Source organism: Ziziphus jujuba, chromosome 2 (assembly GCF_031755915.1).
Source record: "Ziziphus jujuba cultivar Dongzao chromosome 2, ASM3175591v1".
Lineage (NCBI taxonomy): Eukaryota > Viridiplantae > Streptophyta > Magnoliopsida > Rosales > Rhamnaceae > Ziziphus > Ziziphus jujuba.
In genome coordinates this window covers 32,837,507-32,862,927 of record NC_083380.1, presented here as the reverse complement: position 1 = coordinate 32,862,927, position 25,421 = coordinate 32,837,507, and the positions used below count along the sequence as shown (strand labels likewise).

Below are 25,421 nucleotides of genomic sequence, written 5' to 3'. Positions count from 1 at the left end.
TACATTTTTGCCCCAAAATTTCTGGTAATTATATTTTGACCCCGAAAGAGTCAAGTCCACCATTTTCGGCCGTTCCGGACGCAACGGTTAACTTCGTTTTGCCAAATTCAGCTCCATTTTTGGTCAAGCCATAATGTCAATGGAAGAATCATCTTCGGGAGCTATGGTTAAGCTCACTGCCACAAATTATACACTTTGGAGACCTCGGATGGAAGATCTCCTCAATTGTAAGGATCTGTTTGATCCTATAGAAGCTAAAGGCGAAAACCCCGATCCCAGTAAAGTAGCAGAATGGAAGAAATTAAACAAGAAAACGATCGGTCAGATCAGGCAATGGATCGACCACAGTGTCTTCCATCATGTAGCAAAGGAAACGGATGCATATGCCCTCTGGACAAAATTGGAGGACATGTACCAGGCCAAGACTGCTCGGAACAAAGCCCTGTTGCTTAAGCGATTGGTACATCTAACATTACAGAGTGGAACTTCTGTAGCCGAGCATACCAGTGAGTTCCAGAGCTTGGTAAATCAACTATCTGCTGTGGATTACCAACTAGGGGATGAGGATCAGGCCCTCCTACTTCTAAGCTCTCTTCCAGACAGTTGGGAGACATTGGTAGTCTCTCTCAGCAATTCGGCCCCGAATGGCAAACTTACTATGGCTATGGTTAAGGATGCCCTATTTAATGAAGAGGCCAGGAGAAAGGACATTGGCATGGATCAGTCACATGCCCTCGTCACAGAGAGAGGAAGACAGCAAAGAGGTGGTCGAGATAGGGGGAGAGGCAGGAGCAAGAGCAGAGGCAGATCTACAGACGGCAGAAAATCATCGTATAAGTGCTATCATTGTGGCCTGGAGGGTCACATGAAGAAGAATTGCAGAAAATTGTTGAGAGAGCAGAGACTCCAAGGTAATCAGCCGAAGAAGGATGGAGAGACACTAGTCACTTGTACAGGAGAAGTGGCGCTCTGCTCCACCGAAGAAGAGACATGCCTTCATATATCAACCCAAGATGTTGAGTGGGTAGTCGATACTGCAGCATCCTACCATGTCACTCCACACAGAGATTTCTTCAAAACGTACAAAGCAGGAGACTTTGGTACGGTAAAGATGGGAAATTCCAGTTTCGCAAAGATTATGGGAACTGGTGATATTCAGATAAAAACGAATATTGGTTGTACAATCACTTTGAAGGATGTCCATCATGTTCCAGACCTTCGGCTTAATCTACTTTCGGGAGCAGCCTTAGACAAGCAAGGCTATGACAATTACTTCAGCAAAGGCACATGGAAAATGACGAAAGGTGCCATAGTTGTCGCCCGAGGACATATTTGTGGAACGTTGTACAAGACTCATGTGAAGATATGTGCAGACAGCCTCAATATTGCAGAAGGAGAGGCGTCTCAAAATCTGTGGCACCAAAGACTCGGTCACATGAGTGAAAAAGGATTGTCCACTTTGGCAAGGAAGAAGCTGATCACTGTTTGCAAGGATGCTGCGCTAGATCCTTGTAATCACTGCTTGTTTGGTAAGCAACATAGAGTCTCCTTCAGTTCCTCTGCATTGAGAAGATCAGAGTTGCTTAGTCTGGTGCACTCTGATGTTTGTGGTCCCATGGAGGTGGAATCATTAGGTGGCAACAAGTATTTCCTGACCTTCATTGATGATGCTTCACGGAAGGTGTGGGTATATTTCTTGAAGACAAAGGACCAGGTATTGGATTACTTCAAACTGTTTCATACCATGGTAGAGCGTGAAACAGGAAAGAAGCTGAAATGTCTCCGCTCAGATAATGGAGGCGAGTATACTTCCAAGGAGTTCGATGCCTACTGCAGAAGACACGGCATTCGACATGAGAAGACGGTCCCTCGTACCCCACAACATAATGGAATAGCCGAAAGAATGAACCGAACCATTATGGAAAAGGTCAGAAGTATGCTCAGTATGGCTAAGCTGCCAAAGCCATTCTGGGGAGAAGCTGTTCGTGCCGCCTGCTATTTAATCAACAGATCACCGTCAGTACCGTTGAATTTTGAAATTCCGGAGAAAATGTGGTCGGGTAAGATTCCCTCCTACTCTCATTTAAGAGTGTTTGGTTGTATAGCTTATGTACATGTATCCAAGGAGCTCAGACAGAAGCTCGATGCAAGATCTACTCCATGCATCTTTATAGGATATGGAGACGAAGAATTCGGATACAGGTTATGGGACCCGAAAACCAAGAAGGTTATTAGAAGCAGGGATGTAGTATTCCAAGAAAACCAGAAAATGGAAGACATTGAAAAGCCCAGAATGTCTCCTAATTATAGTTCTAGTGCCGAGAATTTTTGTCCTAATCCAGCACCAGCACAAATAGCCACAGAGGATAATGAGGTGCATGAAGATATACCAGAAGCAGACCAGGAGGAAGAAGGGGATAATGAGCAGGGGGAGACTCAATCCTCTCAAGCAGCTGCAGGGCCATCACAGCGGTCAGATGATGGTACACCTCCTGAAACCAGTGGTTTACAAGTTCGGAGATCTGAGCGAGGCCGAATTCCATCAAAGAGATTTCCAGAATCTGAGTATATTCTGCTTACTGAAGAGGGGGAGCCAGAGAGTTTCCAGGAAGCTGTTTCTCATCAAGAGAAGGAAAAGTGGCTGCAAGCAATGCAAGATGAGATGGAATCCTTGCAGAAAAATCATACTTATGAGTTGGTTAAGCTTCCAACAGGAAAGAAGGCACTAAAGAATAAATGGGTGTTCAAGCTCAAGAAAGATGGCAGCGGAAGGGTGGAGAAACACAAAGCCCGATTGGTGGTCAAAGGATTTCTTCAGAAGAAAGGAATTGACTTTGATGAGATTTTTTCACCAGTGGTAAAAATGACTTCAATTCGAGTCATTTTTGGTTTAGTAGCAAGTCTAAACCTAGAGCTTGAGCAGATGGATGTGAAGACAGCATTTCTTCACGGTGATTTACATGAAGAAATCTACATGGAGCAGCCAGAAGGATTTGAGGTTTCAGGGAAAGAAAACCTCGTATGCAAGCTAAAGAAGAGCTTGTATGGCCTCAAGCAAGCACCAAGACAATGGTATAAGAAGTTTGACTCGTTGATGGTGAGTCAAGGCTATAAAAGGACTGCAGCAGACCAGTGTGTTTATATTAAAAAATTTTCAGGTGGAAACTTCATTGCACTTTTGCTATATGTGGACGACATGTTGATCGTTGGACAAGATGCAATGAAGATTAGTCAGCTGAAGAAAGAATTGTCTAAGTCTTTTGATATGAAAGACTTAGGACCAGCTCAACAAATTTTGGGAATGCAAATAATCCGAGACAGGAAGAATAGAAGGTTATGGCTATCTCAAGAGAAGTATGTTGAACGGGTGATAAAGAGATTCAACATGGATAAAGCCAAACCGGTCAGCATTCCACTTGCAAATCATTTTAAGTTGAGTAAGAGATTGTGCCCCTCATCCAAAGAAGAGATAGAGGAGATGGCTTCAGTACCATATTCTTCAGCGGTAGGAAGTCTGATGTATGCAATGGTGTGTACCAGACCAGACATTGCTCATGCAGTAGGTGTTGTGAGCAGATTTCTTTCAAATCCTGGAAAGAAACACTGGGAAGCAGTCAAATGGATTCTCAGGTATCTTAAAGGTACATCGAAGCTGTGCTTGTGCTACGGGGGAGGTGATCCAATCTTAGAAGGCTATACAGATGCAGATATGGCCGGAGACCCTGATAATAGAAAATCTACATCAGGTTATCTCTACACTTTTGCAGGGGGAGCTGTGTCATGGCAGTCAAGATTGCAGAAGTGTGTTGCTTTATCCACTACTGAAGCAGAGTACATTGCCGCAGCGGAAGCGGGTAAGGAAATGTTGTGGTTAAAGCGTTTTCTCACAGAATTGGGCATCAAGCAAGAAGACTACAAGATACATTGTGATAACCAAAGTGCCATGGATTTGAGCAAAAACTCAATGTATCATTCCCGTACAAAGCACATTGACATTCGCTATCATTGGATACGCGAAGTAATAGGTCAACAGTTGCTGAAACTGTTGAAGATTCACACAAAAGAGAATCCAGCAGATATGCTAACAAAAGTTGTTGCTCAAGAGAAGCTGAAGCTATGCAGAGACATAGCTGGAATAGATGGCAGATGACCATCAGTTTTAAATGCGACTGGAGGGGGAGAATTGTGAAGTCCAGCCGCACCAACCAACCTCACCAACCACAGCCGCACCAACCTCACCAACCACAGCCACCATTGTTGACACCATTGCTGCACCGATCAACAATTGTGGGCTAAGATGTTGAAAATTGTGGCCTTGTAAGCCTATAAATAGGCTCCTTCCCATTCCATAAAAATCAAGCCAAGAGAGCAATCTCAAGCCTCCCAAGTGAGGAGAATTGAGAGAAAACTCCAAGAGTGAGAGTTGTTTAAGTTCCAGAGAGAACTTGAGAGAAGAGTGAGCAATTCCAGAGAGAATTAGAGAGTGCAGAGAGAGGTTCCACGAGAGAATCCTCCATGAGAGAAGTTTTTATTTTTGTATTCTATTTTTAAGAGATTAATAGAATTCTTTTATTTTCTTCTCATATTTCTTCTCTAAAGTGGTCAGAGAACCACAACAGTCTCTTACAAAATGAAACTCAAATTCTATATATGTTTTATCCTTGCTTGTTGTAGAGGATTTACAGCCAATTATGCAGCCTCTATATTATCACTCCAAAATTATAGGATTTGGAAAAGAAAGCTGCAGCTCTTGAGTCAATTTTTTTGTGCCAACATGATTCAGTAATCGCATGTGCAAAAAGCTCTATACATTGCTTCTGGCTGGAACGTGCTATGACATGCTGCTGGCACCAAGGAAGATGATACAATTCCTACTCCTAGATCTTGTATCACCTTGGTTGCTAGCTCAGTCAAAATGGTAGAATGTGTATCATCTTCATAATTCAATTAGTTTCTCTTCTAAGGATACTCTCTATCTTAAATAAGTTACAACAGTGAATTAATAGGTGAAATTAGTAACGCGGTGCATTAACACAAGGGTTTTGAGAGACTTTATTTACAAAAACAGAATTAAAGGAAAATGAATAATTGTTACCTGACAATGATGATGTCAGACTTGTTAAAACATTTTCAGTAGGTATATCTTAAGTAGGTAAATATTTTGTGAGGATGATCTAACTCTTAAACCTAGGTGTTTTACAGACTTGCAGGGAAGAAAGAAATCGAGATGGTAATGGTGAATAAAATTGGCAGTTTTATATGAAGTAAGAAAGAGATTGGTAATTGAAAAGTAGAGTCCAAAGTGCAACACTCTTGGCAAGCCAATCTTGACAGATGGTTAATTTACCTTTGTTATCTTTGCAGTAATTCAAATATACAGTCTTCTTAATCTCAAGTATCTGTCAAGCAAGCTATGATTCCATTGCCTTGGTGTAAAGAAATGTGTATAAGAATTAATTATGTTCTGTAAATATGAAAGGATTGAGTGTCTCTGCAAAAGAATAAAGTATAAGCATAATCAAAATGCCTGATCAGCTTCTACTCAATGAGTTAGCAAAAGTGATATTAATCACATGGTCTATTATTGGTATTGCCAAAGGGCATGTTGCATTTACAAGTAGACTACAGAGTATGGTGTATTAATTAATACAGACCTTCAAAGACTGTTGAACCAGCATGAACTCTATTTCATTCTCCAAATTTAGTAACCTCAAGACCAAAATTAAGGAGCTTTTCCAATTCAATTCACCAATTTTCAAAGTTCTCAAGAATGGATCAGGGAGAACAGATCCATTACCAATAATATGATTGGTAACTACCTCATTCATCTTCAAAGTATGTCACTACTTCAGCTAAAGTTTGGAAGTTGCAACTCCAGTTTTCAAGATTCCAGATGTATACCATAATAAATAATAAAGTAAGAAGCATATACAATAGGGAGGCTACTTTGTAATTTATTCAAGCACTAAAAGGTGTATAAGCAAATAATTATGATTAAAACAAACTAATTAAGATCATCCAAATTTACATATATAAATGTATTTATATATAATACTAACTTTATATACATCAATCCATGTTCTTCAACATTTACTTCCAAGTGTTTTGAAATATTTTTTGCTCATCTTAGTCTCCTTTGTGGGATCACACCGAAAATCTTGAACATCAAATTGGTCTCCTTAAGGTGATGATATATCCAACTATCAGTCCAATTCCATAACCTATTACAGCAGCTTTCCAACTCAAACGAAATGATATTGAATGTAGTTTCTCATCATATTGCGAAGGTGGTAGCAGAGTCCCAGACTTTTTGACATTGGAAGACCACATAATCCCCTATTTCCCTCAAAAGAAGAATTTGGAAATATCCCAATCTGTCCAGCTAGTTTACTGCTGAGGGATTTCACCATAAAGCTTATTGTTAGACAGATCTAATGATTCAAGCTCAACTAGATTCCCTAGGGATGAAGGAATATGTCCTGAAAAGTTATTACTTGACAAATTGAGCACAATTAGAGATCGAAAATCCCGTATTGTCTCTGGGATTTCTCCATAAAATTGCAGTTCAAGAAATCAATGCACACAAAAATGGCGAAAATTTTGGCATTTCTAGGCCCTTATTCATCACAGTAACAGAGTACTGGTTATACTCATCATCACCAATGTACTTCAATTCTGATGAATGTCTCTGAGATATTTTATTCATCGAAGTCCAATTTGTAAAATATTGTGATTGTAAACTTCAACTAAAATCATTGAAAGACAGATCAACAATACTTAAGTTCAGAAAGCCAGAAAAGTTATGTGGACAATATATTACACCGTGAAATTTATTATGAACTAAGAAGAGAACCTGAAGATTTAACACACTGTAGCCAAAAAGGAAATGTGTCACCCATATGATTTTGGCTCAGATTTGAAATTTGTAGCTCTTTGCGTTTAATTAGTGAGTTCGGCATCTTCCCAGATAATTGGTTGCAGCTCAAGTCCAATGTCTTTGATTTGCTCCTATACCCACAGATATGAGGCATTTCACCACGAAAGTGGCTTATTCTTAGATTTAGAACCAATAGAGAGCTATTGAAGTTATCCAAACATTGAGGAACTGTACCACTCAAATTGTTACTTGACAAATCAAGATATTGAAAATCCCCAAATTTACAGAACAATGGGTCAATTCTTCCAACCAAGCTATTTTCTGATATAGAAAAGTACCTAGTGGATATTGGAGGAACAACAACTGGTCCTCGCAACATGTTGGAATGCAGGTCTAGTAAATACAGTTTCTTCAATGGACGAACTAAGGGGGTTTCTTCCCTACCACTAAAGTTGTTGCGAGAAAGATCCAGAATCTTCAAGGTTTCCGTCACTGTGTTCAAGAACCATTTGGGAATTGGGCAGTAATCCTACTTTTGGAAAAGTTTAAGGATTCCAATTCATCTTGTGTTTCCAGGAACATTGGAAATTCGCTAATGTTGCATGAGGAAAAGGATGAGATATAAAATATGGGGAGACGATAATGAGCAGAACAAGAAGAGGAACTCCTACTTACATTATTTGTTATAGATAGGCCTCTATTATTTGAAAGAAAAAGATCATGAAGTGAACTCAACCCCGAGAAAGATCATGTCAAAATCAAGGGCGCTGCCACTTATATCATATGAATCAAGGCACATTTCTGTGAGCATTTTGAGTTTGGATATGGAACTTGGGATATGTCCAATTAAATTGCTTTTACTTAAAAACAGGTTTTTAAACTTGGATGAATGGTCAGAAATGTTTTGGATATTAAGAGTGCCTGAAAGCTGATTTTTTTTTCTTTTTTTTTTTTTTCCGAAGATAAGTATGTCAGAGAAGGCAATTTAAATAATGACCAAGGAATGACACCAGTGAAAGAAATATATGGCAGATCAAGAAAGTCAAGAAATGTCAGGTTTTGAAAAGTGGATGGAATTGAACCTGTCAAATTATTGTTCTGAAGATTGATAGATTTGATCTAATGTGGGAATCGGCTTGGGAGTTTTCCATCAAACAGATTCCCTGAAAGCATATACCTTTCTAATTGTGAGAGATTTCCAAGTGAAGATGGAATTTGGCTACTGAAATTATTGTCATCGACAGACAAATAGTTCAACTGTGTGAGGTTTCCAAGTGAAGAAGGCAATTCACCACTAAATTGATTGCCAGAAAGGTCAATTTTAGTGAACTTTTCAAGGTTCCCTCCTTCATACGGAAGATGGCCATTGAAATCATTTGATGAGAGAACAAGATATGGGAGTTCAGAAACGTTGCAAAGAGAAGATGGAACAACCCGAAGAAAATTACAAAAACCAAGATCCATAGAATTCAAGGATCTTAGCTTGCCAATTGCAACTGGCAGTTTTCATGAGAAACTGGTTTTTGAAACATCCATAACGTCAGCATACTGCCAGAATGGAATCCTGGAAGAGAGCTAGTAAGATCACTGTTTCCGGACATACAAATCAACTTTATCTTAGGCAACTGGAAGATACTCTTTGGGAATTCACCATGCAAAAAGCATGTCTCAAAAGAGAGATGTTTTAAGGAAGACAAATTGCCTATGTGTTGAGGAACTGTAGAAGAAAGATCGAACAAATTAAGATGAAGCTGTTAAATTCGCCATGCTTTTTCTGAGCTTTCCAATTTCTCCTTCCCTTACTTTCAAAAGACTTCCATCATAGTTATAGCTGAAAGAAAGATCAAGGGAAACCATATGTATCAGCCTTGAAATGAGATGGAATGTAACCAGAAAACATAAAGGAAGAGAGATTGAGATGAGTCAACCTTGAAAGCTAGCCAAACTCGTATAGAGTAAAGGATGGGCTGAAGTTGTTGAAGGCAAAGTTGAGCTTTTGAAGACGATGAAGGCTGCTGTTAGAAAGTAGAGGACCATAAATCCAACTGTTGCTGAGCTTTAGGCTTTATACATGACCAGTTTCGTTGTTGCATAAGACACCATCCCAAGAACAGCAATCAGTGGCAGACTTCCAATATTTCATCTTTAGATAATTAGAGGAAGAATGTTCGTTCAAGATCCTCTTGAATTTAAACTCAGTTTCTGATTGCAGTAAAATGATGCTTTGGTGTGGGAGGCAAGAGAAAGTAGTAATGGCGATGGCGGTAGAAGTAATATTGTTGAGAGAATTTGATGAAATAGACAAACAACAAAAAGGGATTAACATGGCCAAATAAAATAAGAGGAATTGATTGATATTCCTCTTCATATTTAGCATAATATGATCAGGGCTACCAAGAAAATATTGAGATGAAGAAATTAATATATGTAATTAATTAGTAAGTAGGTATTGTTTTGTGTTATAGTGCTATATATAGATGGCAAAACAGTATAGTATTGTCTATGAAAACGTGGTTAGAATTTATTTTTGTGGAAGTTCATAGAAATAACATGAGGTCAAGAAGAATGTTACTTGGTTATGGTCCACTTGCTATAATTTGATCAAATGTTAAAAAATAATAATAATAATAATAATAGTGACTTTGCTATTCAAGTGTCTCTGCATGGTAATTTACTATAGTGTACATATTTTAGTGTCGATTGTGTTGAAAGAAACCTTCTAAATTATTAACATCTTAACCAAAAAATCTAAATTGTGCTACATTGTTATAATTTCTACGTCAATAGTTTCAAATGCAAGCTTTTAATCGTGTATGATATATTAAGATCGATGTTGTAAATTGTTTCTATATAGTCCATAAATAGTAGATTATATATATGAGATTGAATAATGGAGTATACATGCATCCTTTGAAATTACAAATCAGTCATGACTTTTGAGGACGCTTGATGAAGAGAATATACTTCATAATATTATATATAGGAATTCTCTTATCAGAAGCCAAGACAGATTTTTCATTAGAATCTTACTTATAGTCTACCAACCATGAAAACATAATAGAGTTTTAGTACTTCGCCAAACTTGTATAGTCCATATCTTTAAATCTCAGCATTTAAAACAATGCAACAGCTAATAAATGATTAGAGATATTAAACATCTTTTATTATTAACCCTTGTATTGATTTAAGTGTAAAATTAACCTATATGAACACATTTTTACCATAATTGTATCTTTAAATAACAGCCCTTTAAATGATTTAATAATTTAAAAGGAAAGTCAATCGAACATTAAATAACATATGCTTTGTGATATATATAAATCTTACACATTACATGCAATGTTGTCTTACGATATTATAGTGAACAAAAATTTGTCTTGATTCCTTAATAACAGAAAATATATATATATATATACATACCTAGTATGCACCATAAAATTTCTATATAAATATATATATACCTATATATAGAAATAGTTGAAGTTGCACAGTATACGGCCAAAGTGCTTTCAGTTCATTTATTCATGGGTAGCTGGACAAGCCAAAAATATTTTGGGTAAACTAAATTATAGCTATCACCCATGCATGAATTCTTGGCTGCAGAGTTACCCTGAGATTGGATTTTTTTTGGCTGGGACTGAGATGAATAGTAATTTGATATTTGAAACTATATAAATTCATATAAATATATATATATATATATACATATGTACTGTCCATGTTACTTCTCTAATATAAGAATCAAAAACGACTTAATCATCATTTATACAATTCATTTGTAAAAGATAATATATATATATATCAATTTATATTTCAAAACCAAAAAAAAAAAAAAAAAAACAAAAAAGGGAAAAAAAATAAAACAATTTCTTCAAGTTTCAGGAAAAGAATATGATTAGTTAAGTGACCTTGACGAAAGTAGAGCGTGGTTGACATGGCATTTCCAGTAGGCGACTGGACTGATTCTCAAATTTCTCAGTATAAAGATGGAAAATATACATAAAGCCAAAAAATTGTTATATAAAAACATTGCTCAAGTATACTAAAGTCTCTAAAAATCGATAAACAAAGACTTTAAAGCCTTATTACCCCGGTCACTCCATTGGGATATTGAATTTTGAAGGGGATTGGTTGTTAAGAACAGTGGAATATCCAAAGCATATGATTTAGGCTCTTTTTCAAGTTTTAAAAACTTAAAACTATTACCAATATAAGATATTTGTTGGTTTGAGGAATGTATAATTTCGTTATTAAAAAATGTATTTTATGTTTAGAAATGAATAAAAGTTTATCAATATTAATGGACGTTTATCAATATTATAGAATCCTTTTAAATGAGGTCTCTAATTTAAAAAATAACATTAATAATGATGAAGTCTATAAATGTTTTACAAACTATTTCTTCAAAAGAAACCTTTCAAGCTATATAACGTTAAATAATTATTTGTTACAAATTGAAAAAAAAAAATCAAATTTGGTGTATGAATTACAAAATAATTAAACATATTGAGTTTGGTCAGGTACAAAGAAGAAGTTAAAAAAAAAAAAAAAAAAAACCATAATTTGAAGAAGCTAAATTGGAAAAAAAAAATAAAAATATCATGTTGCCCATTTAGTGAAGTTATTCATTTAGTACACTGATTTGAGTTGAGAACAAGCAAGCTTATTCGTTTATTGAGGTTCTATTGTCTTTAGAAAAAAATCAACTTTAATATACAACCATTGACTCAGGCTAGTTAGCCTACTTACAAGTTAGATTAAACCGAGTCATAATAGACCTAACTATAAGAAGAGCTAAGTTATGATAAATACAATAAGACAATTACTCTATACACTATTAAGTATTAACAAAGACCTAGTTGGAATTCGAATATATTTTCTCACTAATAATCTCTGGGAAAAAATGAAGAGGAATAATGTCAACCAGTTATACTGTAATACCATAATAATAATAATAATAAATCATGGGTTCTCTCAATAAATTTCATCAAAGGGGTGGCGCTATGAGCTTTTCGGGTCAAGTCAATAAGAATTCGGATCACCATCTCTAATAATCTCCACCTTGACACAAATTCCATACAAGAAATGAAAAACACAAAACTCCAATCTTCGATAAAAGCCGCCATCATCTTCCACAAAAGCCTTTAAGGGCAAAGCTTAGCAAAGAACACCAACCAAGTCCAAGCAATGCTCAAACTTGGCTATTGGAATTGTCTTGGTCATCATGTCAGTAGGATTATTGTAACACCCCGTCCCGAAATACATCGAAAATTTCTTTTACGTTGACCGAGGTTGATCGTTGACCAAATGGATCAAAATCTTGACTTTTTTTTAGATGGAATTTCTTTTTGACTGGGGTACCATTGCAAACTATGCATTGACCCGAGTCCATAGACTAGTAGCACATTGAAAACGAAGCTGCAGTTTGAAAGATATGGGCAAAACAATTTGAGATCCATACTGTCCAAGGGGTGTCGGAGTTGACTTTTTATTCATGCAAAGTTGAGCTTTGACTCATGTATGGTTGTGAAGTACTTGTTGATACAAGTTCATAGACTAGTGGCACGCCCGAAATGGATATGTGGTTCAAAAATTATAGATATGCAAGATTTTCTAATACATCATTATTTTATTAATTTCTTTTCCTTTTCTTTTTACTTTTCTTTTTCTTTTTCCTTTATTTTTCTTTCTTTTTCCTTTCTTTTGGGCACGTGAAAAAGAGGGGGAAGGGGTACTATTCATCATCCCGTCCCTCTCCCTCTCTCTCTTTCCTTCTCCCTCTCCCTCTCGGGCTTTCTCGTTTCTGTTTTCTTCGACCATCGAAATGAGGCACGCGCCAGACAGTGTGACAACCCCATGGCTGGGTGACTTGGGCGGCCAAGTTTATGGCCAAATGGTCACTGGACGCGCTGGGATCGGTGCCCTAAAGTCTGCGGCCGGCGGTTCTCAATTCGGCCATTTTCCGGTGGTTCTTGGCTGTGAGACCCGTCCTCCCCCCTAGGTTTCAATCCTCTAGTTCCAAAAATAAGCTCCATTTGCCCAAATTCTTAGCCTTTTGTGAGATAGAAGAAGGGGAAGTTTGGTTGAAACCTTCCGTCCACTTTCCGACCACCTCCGGTCGAGTTGAGTCCAATGGAGATCAGTAACGTATTCCTCATCCCCTTAGCTTTCTGTTGATACTTTATTTGTGAATTTTAGACACCGTTTGTCTTAGCTCTCCTGGATACCGAGTATTATTTATCCAAATAAAATATTAATTTATTTGACCCTGTGTAATATTGTTGTTCTAGGAGCACATGTGAATCATGTAATTGATCATATGGAGTATCTTGGTTGGATTGCGCGCTCGAGGTGAGTGATCCACCTTCAAAATTATTTTGGATTAATAAATTGTATATATTTTGTGTTGATTATATATTTAGAAATTATATTTCATGTGTTAATTGTTTAGTAAATTATAATTCAAATTTTATGCCAAAATTGAAGGAAATTAAATTATTTGTGTCTTATAAATATTTTTGGGTTTTAAGAATTTTCTTGAATTTGAGGTTTAATTTAATAATTATTGAATTTTGTTGTTTGAATGTTTTATAATTAGATATTTGAAAAATATGTTTTATGTATTTGATATTAAGAGAATTTCCATCTAAATTACATTGGCACTTTATGTTATTTTAATAAATGTTTGGGTGCCAAAATATATTTGGGAATTAAAAGAAATTGTGATTTCAATTTCATTTAATAATTGTTATGTTTATTATGTGATTTAATTATATTTTTAATTTTGAAGAATTGAAGGAATATTTATTTTAAATTATTGTTAATTTTATTGATGGATTTGAAATTGATGGAATTTATGCGATGGATTTATGACGATGATTTATAAAGGAATTATGAAAAATTTACGAGTTTAATTGAATGGAATAAACACACTGGTGCTTATAAAATTTTTGAGATTTTAAAAATGTATGAATTTTATAATTTTTAGATGCAACATACACGTACTGGTGTTCTGTATATATGGATATGATTAGCATACAGGTGGATATGGTTAGTGCATAGGTGGGTGTGAGTAGCACATAGGTGATTTATGGAGTTGTCTTGTGGTTTCCATCGGACGAGGGTAGGCCGCCCTTCCATGGCTGAGACGCCTATTTGCAGAGGCGCGGTGGGACGCCATGCTACTGTCTGTCAGTTTCTCTCTTTAACCTCCTGTCTAGCGATGCTTAGGATGTTAAGTATCGTTGGTGCCACTGGTATATAGTGGGTGCATCAAATAGTTTTCGCGACGTGATTTTAATCATAAAATATTTTAGAATTTTATTTAAATTAAAATGTTTTTAATAATGTTTTATAAATTAAATTGTTTGGTATTCTAAATTGAGTTTTATTGTTAATTATTTGGTTTTATTTTATTTATTTAAATATTTCTTGGATCATTTTTGTTAATGTAAATTTTATTGTGTTTTCATATTAATTGTTTACAATATTTTATTCCCAATTTAATATTTGTTATTAGCATTATTTTTATATTTTTACCTCTCATTATAAATTTTGGATTGTTAATTTATTGCCTTTTAATTAAATACTTTCTAGATTTTGGGGTTTAAAATATTGGGTTTTGTAAAACGTTTTAAAAAAGGAACATTTCAAACTGAGTGAGTTGTAAAGGTTTTGAGAGAAAATATTATTTTCAAATACTTAATAATTAATTACTTATTTATTATTGATTAATCAAGTATATATTATTGTTATATTATTATTAATTATTTCCCTCCTTAGTAGATTGGATCACTCACTGAGATGATTAGCATCTCACGTTTTTAAATTTCGTTCCCTTAGGTTCGGGGTAGTCGACGTTGATTGTCCGGGGGTGAGCTCGATGTGTTGGTTCGTTGTCGAAAGTCCAAGAGGCTTTTCCTTTCCTTTCTATCTTGTATTATTTCTTTTTATTTTGTATTGTATTAAATTTCATATTCAATTGTAGTTGATAATGCTCTGTATACTATTTGGACATTTATCTATTTAATTATGCACTGATTCATTGTTATTTATATGGAGTCCTGCAAACTTGTGGAAATAAATTGTAGTAAGGTGGGAGGAATAAGGTGGTGTATATAGAAGTGTGTTTTTAGTGCAGAAAGTTTATGGTAAGTCCCACCCTTAGGGGAGATACTACCGGATTTTCCATTGGGAGATTCGGTAGTGTTTCCCTGGGTTCAGGGCTTGTCTAGAGTTTCGATGAAGAATTTTGGACAGGTCCTGACAATTATCATGAGTACTCACCTTGTTGATAACAATATCACCACGAGCAATAACATCACGCACAAAATGATACCGAACATTTATATGTTTTGTCCTCTCATGAAACATCTGATCTTTTATGAGAAAGATTGCACTCTAACTGTCACAAAAGACTGTAGTAATCTACAAATCGTCACTAAGCTCACCAAATAGTCCTTTAAACCAACTAGCTTCCTTACAACCCTCAGTAATAGCCATGTACTCTGCCTCAGTAATTAACAACACAATTGTATTTTACAGAGTAGCTTTCCAAGTCTCCAACAAAATCACGTACTCTATTAGAGATCTTCTTTTATCTAAGTCTCCAACAAAATCAGAATCTACATACCCAATGACTCCATCTCTAGTCCTCCCAAACTGCAAACAAACATCAGAAGAGCCATGCAAGTATCTGAAAATCCATCGAATTGCTTTCCAATGTTATTTACTAGGTTTGCCATGTATCTACTAACTCCACTAACTGCATATGACAAATCTGGATGTGAATAAACCATTACATACATGAGAGATCCCACTACACTAGAATTTGGAACTAGAGACATATAATCAACCTCATCATTTGCTTATGGAGATAAAACAGATAAAAGCCTGAAATGAGCTGGTAAGGGTGTACTAACAGGTTTGGCATTCTACATACTGAACCTACTAAGAAATTTCTCAACATACCCTTTTTGAATTAGAGACAATTTGCTTACCTATCTATCTTTAAGAATCTTCATCCTAAGAATCTTTTTCACCACTCCCAAATATTTCATCGTGAATTCCCTACTAAGTTGGGCGTTAACTTTTCTTATCTTTCCCTAATTCTTGGCTACTATCAACATGTCATCTACATGCAAGAGTAAGTAAACAAATGACCCATCATAAATCCTCTTAAAATAAACACAACTATCATAACTGCATCTTTTAGAACTATTAAAGATCATAAGTGAATCAAACATTTTGTACCATTGCCTAGAAGACTGTTTTAGGCCATAAAGGGACTTTTTCAACAGGCACACATAGTCCTCTTTACCTAAAACTACAAAGCCCTTTTCTTGTTGCATGTAAATGTCCTCCTCAAGTTCTCTACATAAAAGTATTATCTTCACATCTAAGTGCTCAAGTTTAAAATCATACATAGCCACAATACCAAGCAAAGCTTAAATTAAACTGTGCTTTGCAACTGGTAAAAACACATTTGTGAAGTCAATACCTGGAATTTGACTATAACTCTTTACAACTAGTCTTGCCTTATACCTGTCTTCTTCAACTCTAGGTGTCCTTACCTTTCTTATCCTTGGGCAATCTCACCAATTTCCATGTGTCATTCTTATAAAGAGACTCTATCTCCTCCTGCATAGCAGCCATCCAATTACCAGAGTCGTCACAACTAACTGCCTCTGAATAAGTAGAAAGTTCTTCACTTGAATCAATACTCTCTGCTACATTTAGGACCTATGCAACCAAATCAGCCTCAGCATACCTCTGTGGAGGTCTAATAAATCTTCGACGCCTATCTTTAGTGATAGAATACAATGGTACTGGAATTGTTGGTGTAGAAATGGCATCATCATGTATCTCATAACTAGGCTGCGATGTAAACTTTGACATAGATCCTAACCTAATCTGAAACTCCACCTGTGTACTAGATTTTTGCTAACTTGTGACATCCAATGTCAATGGATGCAAAAGGTACTAGCAAGCTATTTGGTGTCCAATTCCATATTGCTCGAATATGTAGCAGGGATGGTTAAAAGATAATGATAGTCACTTTCATAACATTGAGGCATTTTCAAAGTAGTTGGTTTTAAGGTTTGAAAGAATCCTAAAGTCAAACATCCTCAAGAGAGAGTAATTGAAGTATAGGTGACCTTCTATATGCTCCTAAAAAAAAAAAAAAAAACACATACCAAGTGTAATGGCTAAATTAGGGACTCTAAGCCAAAAACTCTATAATGATTGCGGCTGATAAGCATAGCCAACCTAAAATCTTAATATTTGTGGCCTAATCTTCTAGATAGATGAAAGCACTTATCCAAGTCATCTACTGGCTTTCCAATTCCGTAGAGATTATCACAAATAGAATTAAAGGTTTTGAGATACTCATCTAAGGTTGCTGATCCTTTCTTTAATCCCATGGGGCAATCGGAGGTAGATTTCTGGAAACAAATGCTCTTCAATGATGTGCCAAACATGAAAGCTGTATCCAGATGGAAGGTGAAGCTAAGTACATCAACTATCATTGTTCTAAGTAACCACATTGTAAAGAGACCATCATTGTTGATCCACAGTTGATAATTTGGATTGTGAACTTTACTACTTACACTGCTTCTAGTGGTTTCTATTTGTAGTTCTTCTAATGGATGTTTATCATTAGTTATATGGTGTAGAATTCCTAAACTTCAAATTAAGGGAAGCATCTGTGATCTCCATAGCAGATAATCTGAGAAATCCAATTTTAAAGATATTAAACTAGAACATTGATGAAAGGATTGAATACTCAGCCTCGGTTCAACTTCCAAAGCTGCATTTAAGTTCAGCTTTGAAGCCTTCTCAGGATCTGATACCATGATGAATATAAGTTTTATATTGTATATTTTCACACATTGTGATGCAAACCCGCCCGAGGCCGACAACTCGCTGGGGTACTGATCCGATACAGATGAAGACTGAACCGATCACTAGGGTACAAGCTAAGAGATTTAAGGACAACCTTGCTGCCTTTATCCATAAAGTAATTCATTCTTAAAAGGGTTTGTCCATATCTGAAGATAAAAGACCTGTTTTAAGTATTCAAGTGGCGGAGGCTGATACATCGGACACCCATGTCTCGGACATCTGATCTCGGACGAGTCTTGCCTCGGACATCTGATCTCAGACTTCGGACATCGGATGTAACTTAGCTTGGCCAGACACAACTTAGCTCGGACAGATATCCGTTAGCTCGGCCAGACACAGCTTAGTTTGGACAGACATCAGTTAGCTCGGCCAAACACAGGTTAGCTCGGACAGACACCAATTAGCTCGAATAGGCCATAAGTTAGCTCGGACATCAGGCAGACATAAGTTAGCTCGGTTGAAGACATAATTCAGCCTAGATGTCAAAGTCAACTCGTTACCTAATTTGCGATTGACTTTATTTCTTTTTGGGTTTTTATTTATTTATTTTCTGGACAAATAACTTTAGGAAGGTTTTTATTTTATTGTAAATTAATTAATTCCTAATTTAATATAAAGGAATTAATTAATCAAACTTAGATTAGGAAAGGAAGTATAGTTGAGGCCTACTAGGTTTCCTTATGTGAGTGGTCGGTTTTTACCTAGGTTTTTCTTTTAGGGGTTTATTTTGTTTCTTTCAAAACCTATTTAAAGGCTTATTTTTCAATAAGAAGACAACTTTGATTTGATTGAGAAAATTCTTGCGAGATTAATTATCTCTTTGTTCTTTGAGAACACCTAAATCACCATTAGAGATTTAGTTGTTTTAGCTCGACTTATCAATAGGTTTTCCATCCCCTATTGTGGCGTCTACATTATACCAAGGTTTCTAACCACAGATTGGTTAGGGGTTGAGGTCCATTCCATTAGAACTTGAACTTAATTGAGATTCGGACTAATATAATACGGGTTTAGGAGCAGGTCGTCCTAGGTTCGTATCATTTGGTATTAGAGTTAAATTTTGTCCAGGTTTGATCTATCTTTATTTGCTTTATTTGTTTTTGTGTTATTCTACAATTTTAGCATTAGGTTAAGGTTGCATCCATCCTATACACATTCAGCATCTTAAAAAAAAAATAAAAATTCATTCCTAGTTGAATTAGGATTTCCTAGTTTTATCGTATTTTTGTTTCCTAGTTTGTTGGTTGTCTTTTATCATTGTTCTTGTTAATTTGGTTTTTGTTGATTTTTCTTTGCTGTTTCAGTCTTATATATTTGCATTCATATATTCAAAAAAAAAAAAAAGAGAAAAAAGAGTTTGCGGCAACATTTATTTAAAAAAAAAAAAAAACTGCACATTTGTGTTTATTTGGAGGTCACGAGTTTGGTGTTTGTTTTAGAATTGGAATTGCAATTTTGGTAATTATTCTTGCTACTGCAGTTGTTTATGTTCTGTGAGTGAAAAAAAAAAGAAAAAAAAAGAAGAGGTAAAGCCGAAGAAAAAAATATATATATATATATATTTCGGTTTGTTGGAGTTTGATTGTTTGCTGGAAATTTGTTGGAGCTGCTGTGTTTTTATGACTATTTATTGAATATTTGAGTTGCTGGTAAATTATTTTTGCTGCTGGATATTTAGATTTTGGGTGCTTAAATTATTTGGACTAAAATCAGTTAAAGGATTTGATACAAAACTTGAATTACATAGAACAACAACCAACAACTATTCTATATTTTGTTCAATTTGATTCTTGTTCGTATTTGAATTTCTTTTCCTGGAATTTTGTTCTTGACCTCATAATCTACTACCATCTGGTGCAGTTTTCAAAAATTCCAATGTTTTCCCATTATTTTATGTGTTTTCTTGTCTAGAAAGCCAAAAAATTAGGATTTGTTGGATTCTTTCGGTATTGCCTACCTTTTGCTTTTCCATTTTGTTGATAAGTTTAATTAAAACATACTAGTGATCTAATTGCTGTTTTGTGAGTGTTTTAATTAGAACTTTGAGATAATCCATTGAGTGGAAAAAGGCAATAGTGTGTAAGCTTAAAAGAGGGTAAAAGCCGAAACAAATGTGCAAACACGAGTGTCGAGTCCTTATTTGAGTGAAACACGTAAGGGAGTGAAATTGGTAAGGTCCTATTTTATTTCTATTGCATTATTATACTAACATGACAGAATCAAGATGAGGAGAGGGGAGCCACCCTTGAGGATCAATGAGGAGGAGTCCGTAGCATTCCATGGTGATGCCCGAGCCACCGGGAGCGGAGACCAAGTGGACATGAGAGCTATTTTGGAATCAATACAGCAGGTTAGTGCTTAAGTTGAGCATGTGAATCAAAGAGTGGGAAGACTGGAAGCCTCACAAGGAATGCCAAATACAAGAAATAGGCAAGAATTCCATGGAGGATGAGGCCGAGGACGAGGAGGTCGCGAGAGATCGAGAGAGGAATTTGATGAGGAGCCATTCGGTGGAGACTTTAAGGAAGGTATGGATGAAACTTTTGCTGTCCAAGATAGAACTGGCCATGGAAGATATAGGAGGGAAGATACAGATGATGATTTGGGAAATATCAAGGTTAACATCCCACCTTTTATGGGTAAAAGTGATCCTGAAGCTTATTTGGAGTGGGAAGAAAAAATGGAGATGAATTTTTACTGCCACAACTATTTGGAAGGTAAGAAGGTGAAGTTGGCAGCAATGGAGTTTGGCCATTATGCTCTCCAATGGTGGACAAATGAGCAAAGCACCCGAAGGAGAGTTGGTGATGACTTGATTACAACATGGCGACAAATGAAAGGAGCCATGAGAAAGCGGTTTGTGCCATCCCATTACCATAGATTGCTGCATCAAAGGCTTCAATCTTTGTCTCAAGGAAGCAGGTCCGTGGAGGATTATTACAAGGAGATGGAGATGTTAATGATGAGGCTGAATATGAATGAGGATAGGGAGGCAACAATGGCGAGATTTCTTGGTGGTTTAAACCGTGATATTGCCAACCAACTTAAGTTACAACAATACTTGGAATTGGAGGAGATGTTGCATGTAGCAATTAAGCTTGAGAACCAATTCAAGAGGAGGGGTGTTAGCACATGGTTTGGAGGAGTTTCTAGCAGTGGAAGGATAAGTTCAAGTGGCTGGAAAAACAATTGTACTTATGAAAGCAAGCTGAAGCCAAAGCTTGGTGAAGAAGCTACTAACCGGCCAAGAAGGGAACTTAAAACCGAATCCGCCCAAGCCATTAAAGGTGAGATAAAATCTGATCCTAAACCTCAAAAATCCAGAGAAATAATTTGTTTTAAGTGCCAAGGAAGAGGACACATAGCCAGCCAATGTCCAAATAGAAGAATCATGGTATTAAAGGGTGACGGTGAGCTGGAATCTGCAAGTGAAGAAAGTGAAGTTGAAACCGAGCAAGAGGAGGATTGCAATGAAGATGAAGTCGAACCTGTTGATACATCTAATGCCGACTTGAGCCTGGTTTCAAGGAGAGTACTTGCTGTCTACAAAGATGAAGAGCACATACAAAGAGAAAACATCTTCCACACTCGCTACGAAATACAAGGTAAAATTTGTAGCATGATTATAGTTGTACTAATGTGATAAGTAATCTTGTAGTTGATAAATTAGGCTTGAAAACAATTAAACATCCAGAACCCTATAGGTTACAATGGTTAAATGATAGTGGTGAGATGAGGGTAAATAAACAAGCCAAAGTAAAATTTAGTATAGGTAGATATGAGGATGTAGTCTTGTGTAATATTGTTTCCATGATTGTTGGACATATACTATTAGGTAGACCATGGCAATTTGATAAAGATGCTACTCATTTTGGTCGAGAAAATAGTATTGTTTTCAGGTTTAAAGGGAAGAAGGTCAAGCTGGAACCATTATCTCCTAAAGAGGTTTATAAAGACCAATTACAAATGCAACAAAGGAGAGAAGTTGAAAAGCTCAAGGAAAAAGTAAGTATGGCACCAACGGCTTCACCAACCTTTCAAGAAGGTAAGAATGAGGTTGTTGATCAAGGTAAGGTTTCTAAGGCTCATATTGAGTGGAAAGATCAAGGAAAAGCCAAAAGAGAGGGGAAAGAAAGCGGCAAACCTGAGAGCTTGGAGAAGGAAGGAAAATCCAAAGGTTTGCGCCAATCCAAGGGAAAAAGAGAAAAAGAAAGAAAAGAAAGGTTAAGTAGCAATTTTTATTTGAGTTTAGGGGATATTAATAAGGTTATTGAGTGCAAAAAACCTTTGCTATTCATGATTTATAAAGAAAATTATTTTAATGATCAAACTAACTTTGAAGAAATGAATTGCCAAGTTCAATGATTTCTCTTTTGAAGGAATTTGGAGATGTCTTCCCAAATGAAATTCCAAGTGGACTACCACCTATTCGAGGGATAGAACATCAAATTGACTTTGTTCCAGGAGCTGCCATACCGAATAGACCAGCTTATAGGAGCAATCCCGAAGAAACAAAGGAGCTGCAAAAATAGGTAAGTGATTTGCTTGATAAAGGATACATTCGTGAGAGTTTAAGTCCGTGTGCTGTTCCTGTTTTGTTGGTACCTAAAAAGGATGGTTCTTGGAGAATGTGTGTTGATTGTAGGGCTATAAATAACATTACCATCAAATATAGGCATCCCATTCCTAGATTAGATGATATGCTTGATGAGTTGCATGGTGCTTGCATGTTTACAAAAATTGATCTTAGGAGTGGTTATCATCAAATTAGGATGAAAGAAGGTGATGAATGGAAAGCCGCATTTAAAACTAAATATGGGATGTATGAATGGTTAGTTATGCCTTTCGGATTATCCAATGCACCCAGTACTTTCATGAGGCTTATGAATCATGTAATGCGTCCATTTATTGGTAAATTTGTGGTTGTTTATTTTGATGACATTCTAATATATAGCCGAAATTTGGATGACCATGTGGATCAACTTAGGCAAGTTTTGCAAGTTCTTAGAAAAGAAAGATTGTTTGCTAACATTAAAAAATGTGAATTTTGCAAAGAAGAGCTTGTGTTTCTAGGGTTTGTAGTAAGTGCTGCAGGAATCAAAGTTGACCAAGCTAAGGTGAAAGCAATTCAAGAGTGGCCGGTTCCTACTTCTATCACCCAAGTGAGGAGCTTTCATGGCTTGGCAAGCTTTTATAGAAGATTTGTCAAGGATTTTAGTACCATAGCAGCACCATTGAATGAAGTTGTCAAGAAGAATGTTGGCTTTAAATGGAGGGAAGTACAAGAAAAATTGTTTAATTTGTTGAAAGAAAAATTATGTAATGCACCTTTATTAGTTTTGCCAAATTTTTCTAAGACTTTTGAAATTGAGTGTGATGCTTTGGGTGTAGGTATTGGAGCTGTCTTATTGCAAGAAGGAAGACCCATAGCCTACTTTAGTGAAAAATTAAATGGAGCTGCCCTAAACTCCCCGACTTATGACAAGGAGATGTATGCTTTGGTGAGGGCTTTGGAGACGTGGCAGCATTATCTCATGCCAAAGGAGTTTGTGATTCATACGGATCATGAGTCTTTGAAGCATATCAAGGGTCAAGGAAAGCTCAACCGAAGGCATGCCAAGTGGATTGAATTTATTGAAACCTTTCCCTATGTGATCCGCTGCAGAAAAGGTAAAGAAAATGTGGTTACGGATGCATTATCCCGAAGGTATGTACTCTTTTCTACCTTAGATGCTAGATTGCTTGGATTTGAACAATTGAAAGAACTTTATGAGCATGATAGTGACTTTGGAGAAATTTTTAGAACCTGTTTGAAACATGGATTTAATAAATTTTACATATTTGAGGGATATTTGTTTAAGGAGAACAAACTTTGTGTGCCTAATTGTAGTATTAGGGAATTATTGGTCCGGGAAGGACATGGGGGTGGTTTGATGGGTTATTTTGGTATTTTGAAAACTTTATCCTTGCTGCAAGAACATTTTTATTGGCCTAACATGAGGAGAGATGTTGAAAGAATTTGTGAAAGATGTTTAAAGTGCCGAAAAACAAAATCAACATTGAAGCCTCATGGATTGTATAAGCCTTTGCCGATTCCTACCTATCCTTGGGTAGATTTGTCTATGGATTTTATTCTTGGATTACCTAGGTCAAGGACAGGTAAGGATTCAATTTTTGTTGTAGTAGATAGGTTTCTAAGATGGCACATTTTATTGCATGTAACAAAATTGATGATGCATCCAATATTGCTAATTTATTTTTCAAGGAAATTGTGAGGTTGCATGGAATGCCAAAAACTATTGTTTCGGATAGGGATGCTAAGTTCTTAAGCTATTTTCGGAAAACTTTGTGGGCTAAATTAGGTACGAAGCTTTTATTTTCAACTACTTGTCATCCACAAACTGATGGACAAACCGAAGTTGTAAATAGAACCTCGTCTGCATTGTTAAGAGCATTAATTAGTAGAAATTTAAGAACTTGGGAAGAATGTTTGCCTCATGTTGAATTTGCATATAATAGGTCTTTACATTCAGCAACTAAATTTACTCCATTTGAAATTGTTTATGGTTTTAATCCTTTGACTCCATTAGATTTAACACCTTTACCTTTAAGTGAGCGTGCTAATTTAGATGGAAAACAAAAAGCTGAATTTGTAAAGCAGATTCATGAGAAGACACGAGCAAACATTGAGAGGAGGATCGAGTAATATGCAAAGGTGGCTAATCAAAGCCGAAAATCAATGGTGTTTGAACCTGGAGATTGGGTGTGGCTGCATTTAAGGAAAGAAAAGTTTCCTGAACAAAGGAAATTCAAACTCATGCCGAGGGGCGATGGACCTTTTCAAGTTTTGGAGAGGATAAACAACAATGCCTACAAACTTGATTTACCGGGTGAGTATAGTATTAGTGCCACCTTTAATGTTGCTGATTTATCTCCTTTTGCTGCAGGTGATGACTTCGATTTGAGGACAAATCCTTTTCAAGAGGAGGGGAATGATGCAAACCCGCCCGAGCTCGCACCACCGACAACTCGCTGGGGTATTGATCCGATACAGATGAAGACTGGACCGATCACTAGGGCTCAAGCTAAGAGGTTTAAGGACAACCTTGCTGCCTTTCTCTAGAAAGTAATTCATTCTCAAAAGGGCTTGTCCATATCTGAAGATAAAAGACCTGTTTTAAGTATTCAAGTGGTGGAGGCCGATACATCGGACACCCATACATCGGATATTTTATATCGGACACCCATGTCTCAGACATCTGATCTCGGACGAGTCTTGCCTCGGACATCTGATCTCAGACTTTGGACATCGGATGTAACTTAGCTCGGCCAAACACAACTTAGCTCGGCCAGACACAACTTAGCTCGGACAGACATCCGTTAGCTCGGCCAGACACACCTTAGTTCGGACAGACATCAGTTAGCTCGGCCAAACACAGGTTAGCTTGGACAGACACCAGTTAGCTCAGATAGGCCATAAGTTAGCTCGAACATCAGGCAGACATAAGTTAGCTCAGTTGAAGACATAATTCAGCCTAGATGTCAAAGTCAACTCGTTACCTAATTTGCGATTAACTTTATTTCTTTTTGGGTTTTTATTTATTTATTTTCTGGACAAATAACTTTAGGAAGGTTTTTA

The 25,421-nt window shown here is 36.4% G+C and overlaps 1 protein-coding gene and 1 pseudogene across 1 annotated transcript; one reads left to right on the top strand and one right to left on the bottom strand.

The window, feature by feature from the left end:
• Window positions 1-6,387: 6,387 nt before the first annotated feature.
• Window positions 6,388-8,341, bottom strand: LOC132800812 (receptor-like protein 43). The gene is made up of 3 exons (XM_060815111.1): window positions 8,055-8,341; window positions 6,854-7,323; window positions 6,388-6,479 (listed from the first exon to the last, which is right to left on the bottom strand). The coding sequence occupies exons 1-3, from the start codon at window positions 8,339-8,341 to the stop codon at window positions 6,388-6,390; spliced, it is 849 nt and encodes a 282-aa protein (XP_060671094.1).
• Window positions 8,342-20,390: 12,049 nt separating this feature from the next.
• On the top strand, window positions 20,391-24,662 carry LOC132800811 (uncharacterized; annotated as a pseudogene).
• Window positions 24,663-25,421: the final 759 nt, after the last annotated feature.

Coding starts and splice junctions, on each gene's coding strand:
- LOC132800812 (XM_060815111.1), bottom strand. CDS start 8,341: ATGGATCTTGGTTTTTGTAATTTTCTTCGGGTTGTTCCATCTTCTCTT. Junction 7,324..8,054: donor AATCTCTCACAATTAGAAAG/GTATATGCTTTC, acceptor CAACAACTTTAG/TGGTAGGGAAGAAACCCCCT. Junction 6,480..6,853: donor ACAGTGTGTTAAATCTTCAG/GTTCTCTTCTTA, acceptor ATAACTTTTCAG/GACATATTCCTTCATCCCTA.